Source organism: Bactrocera oleae, chromosome 4 (assembly GCF_042242935.1).
Source record: "Bactrocera oleae isolate idBacOlea1 chromosome 4, idBacOlea1, whole genome shotgun sequence".
Taxonomy (NCBI): domain Eukaryota; kingdom Metazoa; phylum Arthropoda; class Insecta; order Diptera; family Tephritidae; genus Bactrocera; species Bactrocera oleae.
Genome location: NC_091538.1, coordinates 21,371,973 through 21,382,118, shown reverse-complemented (window position 1 = coordinate 21,382,118; position 10,146 = coordinate 21,371,973). Strand labels below are relative to the sequence as shown.

At 32.8% G+C, this 10,146-nt stretch overlaps 2 protein-coding genes across 6 annotated transcripts in view; one reads left to right on the top strand and one right to left on the bottom strand.

Annotated features, from left to right (window-relative positions):
* Positions 1–2,571, bottom strand: part of LOC106614518 (3'-5' exonuclease Snipper) — a 29,452-nt gene extending 26,881 nt beyond the window's left edge. For 2 of the 5 annotated variants that reach the window (XM_070107629.1, XM_014230306.3), the window contains exons 1-2: positions 1,911–2,385; positions 1,632–1,835 (exon numbers count right to left, since the gene is read on the bottom strand). Coding sequence is in view for 3 of the 5 variants with exons in the window: in XM_014230306.3 (XP_014085781.1) it covers positions 1,632–1,738 (107 nt within the window). In the remaining 2 variants the exon portion in view is untranslated. The other 3 variants (XM_014230307.3, XM_036369192.2, XM_070107630.1) reach the window with 3 other exon arrangements.
* Positions 2,572–5,855: 3,284 nt separating this feature from the next.
* Positions 5,856–7,704, top strand: LOC106614512 (uncharacterized). The gene is made up of 5 exons (XM_014230295.3): positions 5,856–6,358; positions 6,428–6,510; positions 6,570–6,716; positions 6,790–7,262; positions 7,443–7,704. Exons 1-5 carry the CDS (start codon positions 6,018–6,020, stop codon positions 7,605–7,607), a joined length of 1,209 nt encoding a protein of 402 aa, XP_014085770.2. The 5' UTR covers positions 5,856–6,017; the 3' UTR covers positions 7,608–7,704.
* The last annotated feature ends 2,442 nt before the right edge of the window (positions 7,705–10,146 follow it).

Sequence of the window (10,146 nt, the reverse complement as noted above, 5' to 3'; positions counted from 1 at the left end):
AATAAATTGGTTTTTATATAAAGTATTTAAAGTTATTTTCACCTATGAGTCGAAATTTAATATAACTACATTAAAAGAATATATTTTTTTTTTTACACCCAGACTTATTAAAAAAAAAATTGTTTTTGCTCCTCCCAATGTACTTACATATGTAAATATGTATTTGGACCGTGGATGATGGTCGTCGATTTGTATGGCAACAACAAAAAAAAATTAAATACATACTTAAGTCTGTCAGCAGGCTTCATTGTGTGGTGCATTCCATGGAATTATGTAAAGAATGAAATACTAGGTAATATTAAAAAAAAATAATTTGACTTCGTCAACAGCTAAGCCGAATTTAAATGGAGGCTACTGCTTTATGCAGGATAACTACCCGATGTATTCTGCTTTGGTGGTTAAGGAATGGTACGTACGACGTGAAAAAAGTCCTGCCACATTCTCCATAGAGTCAAGACTTTAATCCCTTTTAACACCGTATGTGGAGAGGAAGTTACGAGAGGACAAAGTTTATAGCAAAAATGAGGTTATGGCTGCTCTTTAGGAAATGTGGTCAAATCTTTTGAACTTACACAGAGTTTGGTGTATTCTATGAATAACAGTACAATATATACATACTATAATGTATCAATTATCTTTATAGAGTGTAAAAATGTCCATTTATGCAAACTGTACAAGTTTTTTTCGGTCTTCGAAAATGAAGTAATTTTGGATTTTTTAATTTTTTGTAGAAAACTGGATTTTTAAAAATCTATTTCAATTACATCATGAAAATTATTAAAACGGCACTTTTCTCACTTTTTGATGTAACTCAAAAGTTTTAATAGTTTAGAAAATAAGTCACTTCAAAGACAAACCATCTCGCTGTACAAGTTTTTTTTGGCTCACTGTAGGTGTACAAAATAAGAATCGATATATTGGGCGACCACTGTACTTGCAAAATACGACGAAGGAAGGAGTCGTTACCTTCAGAGAAGCCATAGACCTGTATTGAGGAATATTCCAATTCTTAGAATGGTGAATTTTTACTGCACTACCTAATTTCCTATCCTAGAAATGCAGAAGTCTAGCTTGACAGAAAAAAAAGTTTTCAAACAAAGAGAATGCTGCCAAGCTGCTGCAAAGAAGTTTGTGAAAAGATCGATCGGCTTGAAGTTGTTAGTGCCGGCTAATGGAACTATAATTCTGATAATGGTATGGGTTGCTATGGTGCATGTGCAAGCAGTCACGTTCCATGACTTACGTACATACACAAGTAAAATTACATGAATGATATTGAAAAACAGAAATAAGTGCAGATACACCTAAAAGCACGTTAGCATATGTATGTATATAGTGGTGGACAAGTAGAAAACTGCACTTATGTTGCATGATAGAGGAGGTTTTCAGGATTAAAATATGTATGTATTTACATATGTATACCCGTTTCAGACTTATTGTTTTCGAGATATTTGTATTTAAAGTTCAAAAGTTGCATAAGTTATGCACGGTATATCACTATGTTTAACACACCAAAGAAATCGTAATCGTGCCAATTGAACACTTTTGTACTTACATGTGTATTAGTAATTGGGATTATTTCATTACATATTTTGATTCATAGGTCCTCAGGTGTCTTTCTAGTTACTCACCTAGCCAATTTTAATAGCGCCATTTCATTTATTGTTTGCAACTGGGGAGTTAGCGCAATCAATGTATTCCAATCAACAGTTCGTTGCCCTCTGATGTGTTGATGCATCCGCTGAAGCAGCCGGTGAGTGACGCGTAATGCGAGTGTGAATCCACTTAAGTATATCTTATGTCGACTACTATTTCTGTCGCTGTTTGATGTGCACCTGTTTCAGGTATAAATAAAATGTTTTTGACAGTGATTACTTATATGTATTTTCCAAAATAGAGTTCGACTCTACCAAGCACTATATTCAGCAGACGCGATTATTTTACACTCTACCACCCACAAATTGGCTACTTAGCAGCGGTTATTGCTCCGTGCACAGATACTTATGTTTTTTTTGCTGTTGTGCGATTGTGCAGAAATGCTTTTTGTGTTGTTGATGTCGTTTTGCTTTGGAGCTTGTTTACATACATGACATTATACCCTTATTTGCCTTTTTATTGGTTTAGTTCTGATTGCGTTTAACTTGCTTGTTGTTTCTTCTATTTTAACAACTTGCGTAGTGCATTTTTGCCTCACGTCCACTATTTCCTGGATCGCGGATTTCTCAACGCGTCTTTCGGTGTGTTTACATTATATTTTACGCGATTCAAGTCAATTTCCGTTTGATTTGTTTATAGAATTTGCATTTATTCCATGTAGTCATGGAATTAGCAGTGACTAAGAATTTTCAACACTAAGCGTAACTAAATATATATTTAACTTTGTTTACTTACGTAGTTTTTTTTCATTTCAGTATTTGTTAATTCATTAGTAGTGTGACAAGAAATCTTGTACAGGAAATATTTGTTTTCATAAATAATTCAACAATTGTTTCAAATAATTCAACTCAAGTTTTACCAAATCTAATACTATTCAACCCACTTTCACGCGCGCTCAAATTGTACTGAAATTCAAATCGCTTTATCGCTGCTTTTTCTTTAGCTGCAATTTAGAGAGAAAACAAAGAGAGTTGACGGAAAGCGCATTTTACTGAATGCTTATTTTTCTCTTATGTTCATCAAGCAGGGTTGCTTTTCAATGTAAGCAACGTAGTTGCAGGGTGCTATAATATTTTACTATCATCATTTATATTTACAAATATAATGGAGATTTTTCTCTTATGCCCGTCAAGCAGGGTTGCGTTCCAATGTAAGGAACGAAGTTGTAGGTTTTACTATCATCATTTGTATATAGACAATAAATAAATTTTTTCAAGTAATTTTTCGTAGTAAAAGCAAACAAATATTTAATAATTCTCAAAATCGCCTTAAAATTTTGCGAATGGGTAGGTTTTCTATTTCGTTGTCAAGTCGCTACAATTATGTAAAGATTTTTTTATAAACAATTTAATTATATATTTTATTAAATTGAACTCGGTTTATAATGTTCTAAAATTTACAATTGTAAAATTGCAGCAATACCAAAGGCACTATTGTTGCTACTTATATAAAAAAAAAAAACATTTGTTCAATCATAAAATATCAGAAGCGAACTCTGTGCTATACTGGCAGTGAGGTATAACAATTTTGCCAAAGTTCCGTTGTTTGTCAAAGTTTTCGTTTTTTAAGTGCCCTTTAAAGATGTCTTAGTTTATTGTGCGAATTACTTAATTTAAAATAAAATAACATTTTATATGGGTAACAAAATCCAAGGAAAAAAATTATTCTTATTAATTTTTTGTAACAACGCTGTGTTGTTGCAACATCCCTACAAGAAACTGCTTATGGGTTCACCAATACAATCACATTTTTGTGGTCAGTACTGACGACCAGTTTACTTGTCAACTGATCGTCACTGTTATTATCAAACAGAGACATCCTTGAATTAGATTGCTTACATGTGCAAGAATGAAATAGCTGAATCCTCTAGTACTGTCACCACTGACAGTCAAATGAATAGTAAAATGACTGTCAATGTTGATGATTGTAAAAAAAACGTTTATCAACACTAATCATACTTTTTTAACACTTATATCTTTGCGCAAAAGCAACCCTGTCAAAAAGGGACGCTTAAAATTTCATATCAGTTTCCATTGTATAAGCCTAGATTTATACAATGTCAGTTTCTTAACAACCGCGCAAATAAATTTTACTGTTCTTATTGCCACATACGAAAAGTGTTGTACGCTACTGTGCAAACATCTTTTGTGTTTGTTGTTAAGAATATAAATTTGTATGAAAGAGAGGAGTTTTCAAATATAATATACATATGTACGTATATTAAATAAGTTTCAAATAAAACTATATATATATATAGTTAATCTCCATTTGCATTTTTAAATTCAGAAATATTCACTGATTGGGAAAAGACGTACGCAGAGCTATTGAAAGGAGGAGATGGAATCAAGTGAAAATTTCTTTTCACATTTTATTATTTAATTATATTTTTTGTTGCATTCCTTTTTATATTTATGTATATTATTGTAACTAATTTTTGTTAAAAGTTAAACTTTTTTTAGAGATTATATTATCTACTGCGCAAATGAATTTTTCACTTGTGACAGATTTATAGTCATAACTGACAATTTTCAGCTTTGATGGATTTATGGTCAGCCATGATTCAGAAAAAGGCATGAAAGTGAGCAGCATTGATATATAGTGAATCTATTCCGAATATGATGTGTTAAAGAAAGATGCAAACTTACACACATACGTTTGTTTACATCAGTTTTTGCACAAGGCTCTTAAGAAAATTATGGAAACTTTATTCTGCGCACTGACAAAATTTATTCAACTGTGACTGTCATATGACTGTCAAATGACTGTCACTGCTTGAATAGTTTTGATCCGACTAAGATAGTTTTAGGTTATAAGGTGGCAAACTTCAAAGACACTATTCGTGCAAAGTTTTATCCGGATACATTGATTGGTTCTTGATTTGTATACTGGAAAGTTAAAAAATCAGATGGAATTTAAAATTGTGTTATATGGAAAGTAGGCGTTTTTTTTTTGTCTGATTTCGCCCATTTTCACACTGTAGTGAAGAAATAATAGGTCAATATTAACTACTGAATTTCCTGAGATATGGATTTTCAACTAAATGTGGGCGGTGCCATGCCCATCGTCCTAATTTGGCTGGTTTAACGCCCTCTCGTACCATATTGGGTGTAAGTTTATTTATAGATTATTTAATTTATAGATTAAGTAATTTTAGTAGTTTTTAACAAAACCGTTATATGTGGAGTGGGCGGGGTAGTAATCCGAATTCACCAATTTTTACAGAGTGGGTAGGATCTGCCCTGAACGAATTTGGTTATCGTAGCATGAATGGCTTAGGAGATTTGCCCATTAAACTTATAAAAGGGAGAGGCCATGTCCACTTTTTAAAAAATTTTCAACCATATATGCCCCTCTCTAATGCAATTCTTTGTAGATTTTTTTAGTGACCTGCAAATGTCACATTCATACGTGTCATTACTGTGACGCCACATTGTCGTTATATATGAGAAAAAGTTGACCAGAAGGTGGCAAATCATTACATAGGGACTTCAAGTTTTAACCAAGGTTTAGACCTATCTACATTGAAAACTGGTCCATTTTATATTATTAAAATATCATATTGACCAACAAAAACGGTTTAAAGTCAGCGGAAACCGCTATATCGGGTATATGGGAACTGTCAATGAATGAATGCTTACCTCACCTGAATTTAACCATTTAAGGCACGAAGACACAAGAAAGCTCTCTAAATTTCATGAAGATAATTCACATATTGGACCATTTATACAAGGAGTGGGTGTGATTATAGCACTTTATAGGTTTTCTATTAATGCCATTTGTGGGGTGGAAATCGACTGATTCCGCTTATCTACAAAACTGATCTTCTTATAGTGCCAAGAAACACGTGTACCAAGTTTCATCAACATACTATCTTATTTTACTAAAATTATCGCTTGAACGGACTAACGAATGGACAGACAGTCAATCAGAATTCAGTTCATCTCATCATTCGGATAAGTTATAGTTACATATATACAGATATATGTATGTATACCTCTACATCTACCTCGATTAGTTTTAGCCGCTACGAACAGCCGTTAGGTAAACAAAACTTTGCAGCAATATGTTGCGAGAGAAAATAACGGTCTGCTCTTTTATCTATCGGAATTTACTAAATACTACAATAGTTGTAATCGCCCCATTATAGTAAACTTCCTATTCTCAATAGTATAAAACAACAGTTTCGTATTTCTTTTCTAATCATTCGATAAAAATTTCCGAAGTCATTCACTGGAAAATATTAAAATTATACTTGAATTATTATTATTATATAATTTTTTCTTTTTTCTTTGCAAATCATTCCTCCTGTTCAATACCAAACCACAGAATCTAGGATTGTAACGAAAAAACATAAAACCAATATGTGGGAGGAGCTCGCTAGCTATAAAAATCATTTCCTCCAACTCGAGGTGGAGCACATGAAGAGGGAAACTATAAACGATTTGGTTACCAAAGAATACTATAAGGTAAAATCAAAACGTTGTCGTTGTAAGTGTCCGAACGATGATAATTGCTCAAGTTCGGCCTATTTTCGTGACCATGCCGCGTTAGCATATGGCTTTCAATGTATTGAAAAATTGACTTACGATATGTGTAGTGATGATCCGCTGCTCAGATGGCAGGCTGTGAATTCATTAACCGAGATAATACTCAATCCGTGGCAGGCAGAACGTGCCATCATTCAATTCGATTTGGTGAGAAAGTACGTGAGCACAAACATACATATGTGATGATTAGAAGAACTAAATTATTTATCAATTATCTTTTTAAGGTGTAAAAATATGTTCTTCCGCTTACAAAATGGATATCTCAAGGAATTCTTCAATGAACACAGACAATTAATGAAAATATTTTGTAAATATTATGTTAGCTTTAAGCTTCCAAATGCTTTTATAAATTTTCACTTTTCTCAGACTTAGTTTCGAGCTACCTAAATGGTGCTCATGCCATTGTTGGGCGCTTACATTTGGTTGAAGAATTCTATTCGATTATCTATAATCATGGGAATACACGCTATCTGGCTTGCAAGATACTACGAAACTTGACGGAAAAAACAGAGAGTATGTAGTGGTTTTATATTTATATTTCGTTAAATTGTGTAATTTCGTTCTATTTTTGCTTCATTAACTGCAGTACTGCTCTTTCTCCTCAATGAAACATCATCATTTCAAAATCTCTCAATTATTTTCAATGCTGACCCATGCACGCCCTTCTATCCCTATGCATTGTGGGAGCATCTTTCCCATTTCTTGGAAATCGCACCGAAGTTGGCCATAAAAGCCGGTTTCTTTGAACTATTATATGAACGCATAAAGAATAAAACGCTCTTCTATCATGAGCTTTGCATGAAATGCTTTGCCATGCTCTTACGCTGTGAGGAGGGTCAGCAGTGTTTCGATAAGATTGATGGCGTAAAATTGTTGTATGACATAATCGCGGATGAGCAGAAACAATTGGATAACTATGAATATGTGATGTTGGCTTTGCAGCACGGTTTAGTGAGCAATCGTTCGTTATGGCGTTGTCGTGAGTTTACCCATCTGCCGAACCGTGTTATCGAGTTAGCCAAGGTGGAGAATAGAAACTTGCAATTGGAATGCTTCAAGGTGGGTTGTTTGATCTTGTGTGATCTCATATTGTTTATTGCTTTGGCGGCAACTTGAAAAAAATGTTAATGATGGTAAAAAAATACTGTGATCCCCTTAACCACATCGTGGTCGTCAAAAATTTGGTACTTCTTTCCTGCTTTTTTGCTTTTTTCCTGATTGCGTTTGTTTATTTCTTAGTCTCTTCGTCTCCTATCCGCCATGCCATGCGTAAAGGCTTACATACTGCGTGGTTGCATGTCCGATTTGATGTCAATCAAGTGTTTGAATGAACAGAATGAGTGCACTCGTGATTCGTTGGCTGAATGGTTGAATCGTGACATTTGTGATTCGAGTGAAATGTGATTTTTTAAATTCAGTTTGTAGTTTTAAAATTCAGCAATGTTTTTAAAACTAATTTTGAATAAAAAAAAAAAATGTTTGTCATTATATGTTAAGAATATTCCTGTACTGTCTAAAATGTATTATTTAAAAAAAATAGGGATGGTCGGTATGTTTTAAATCTAGACCTGAAAGGATAAGTAGTTTTTTAATATTTAGTAACTTATTACTCCACACTTTTGAAAAGTCTTAACAACACCTTTGAGAACACCATTCGCAAAAGGGATACGGGGAATCCTATGAAATGACATTGAGGAGACTCCTCTATAAAAAATAATTCTTACGTTCTGAGTCATAGTTTCATATCCTTATTATTATATTATTTCTTCTCAAAAGCTCCCCTTGAAAGTCTGCTTTTTTGTTAGAGTTCTTGGTCCTTAATTGGACCGATTAAACCATTAGATTCTATTCAACGCATGAAAAATTATTTAAGTGTCTCTATTTTTTTGAGAACGGCTTTTATTAAAGGTGTGACCGTTGTTACGGAAAAAACTTTTTCCCTCAATTTTATATATGTTTTAGATGGGATTATCATCTCGAACTGAATTAAAGCGATTATGTCCTTACTTTTTCATACTTATGACAACAAATCTTCATTTTCTTGACTTACCTGATTTGCTTTGATCTTAAAGCAAAGTCGATCATATTTTTCTTTGTAAATATACAAGTATTCCTATAAAATTATTTGCTACACCCAAATTTAGCCCTTTCTTATTTTTAATGTTTAAAATAAATTTGGTTATAAATTAATAATATGTACAGTCGAACTTCCCTATATAGTCCAGTCATTTAAGCTTAAATTAGGTAAGAATCTCGGAATTCAGATACCCAGCTGTAAGTCTGTAAATACTTGTATATTGACACCCTAAAAGTTGTCTCAAAACCTACACATGGTAGGGTGTACGCAACTATTAAATTTCAAGGACAAAGGTTACAAAAATCGGTTTTTTGCGCTTTTTTTGTAAATATCTCATTTCCTATGGGTTTTTTTCTATTGGTATTTATTATCAATATTGTAGAATACAAAATTCTCTACAAATTTTGTTTAAAAACGGGCCATATATAGTTGATGAACTATCGATAAATCAATGATTATAAATATTTGTCAATTTTTATTAACTATTATATTAAATTTTATCATTTTTTCCTAACCTATCCACTTTTTATTCAGTATTAATTTATTTAACAACATTTACCTGCCCATGAAATTGCAGAATTATTAATGAAAATATAGGAATTATATTTGAATTTAAACCTTATTAATATTAATAACTTCTTACATGATAAAAAAAAAATAAAAAAAATTTATTAAAAAATATCATTCAATACATTTATTTTTATTAAAAGTAAAAAAATGGAATAAAGGGTACCAAAACTACAATTTATAATTTTAATCATCTTCTTCCTCTTCATCGTCGTCTTCCGGCTGCTGGTAAATTTCAAACTGGTCTTCATTATCGTCTTCAACGACATTTGTTTCAAGTTCTTCCATGATTTCGGGGTCAAAAGTTCCATCTTCGTTAATGTCGCTCTGATATGGTAGAGCATTGAGACAAGCTTGCCCATTACATTGGCCACAAGCTAAAGAGCATTGCAAGCCCGCTTTTCTGCATCCGCATCGCGAACCACAACCACTCTTGCAGTTGCAGAAAATTGTATTTAGCAAATGTTCTGGAGCAGGTGGTAAAATTGTCATGATAGGCTCCAGAAAATCGTTTCGCATTGCCCAACCCCATACCTGGGGTTCCAAATCATGCCCTAACCAAGTTTGAACTTGATAATATACACGTTCGAAATGTTGATGAGGAGCTGCACTTGTTGGTGGAATATTTGAAAGCTGCACAGGTTTATTAAGTTTTGTAGACTTGACGTAATGCATATAACGAAGATCATCGATACTTTTCACAGACGGAGCATTATAGACTGCCAATAAGGTTTGAGTTCCACTCTCTAATATTCTCTGGGCCGAACAAATTTCTTCCTCAAATGCTGCAGCTAGTTCATCCAAATTGGTCAGTTTCTCAAAAACTTTTAAAAATGTTTTTTTCCCTTTTTAAAAAGCGCAGAAGTTGTGTCACATCCACTTAATGAAGAAGAAATAAAATATTGGTTTTGGAATGAGGATAATTATCAAAACTTGTAGTCGAGTATATCTCCGTTTTTACATTGCCTTTCCCAACTTTTTTAAAGAAAATTTCTTGTTCGTAAGACAGAAACAAAGAGAAGAGGTCGTAACTATACAATATACTTGAACATATGTTCCTACTGGCTATAAATAGAAAGGTCCGTAGTGTATAATAGGGACCCGTATAATTTCCAAGTATAATTTTTGACGTATTGGAAGGATTTTAAAATTTACAGATTTTAAAGAAGATGCATTTAATTATTTTCTAATTAAAATGTCATTAGTGTTAATGGGAATATGTTGTAAATATAGTAAGATTTAAGTTTTTCCCTTCATTATTTTTTAATTATAGGAAACGGTTATTGAATAGATAAAGAT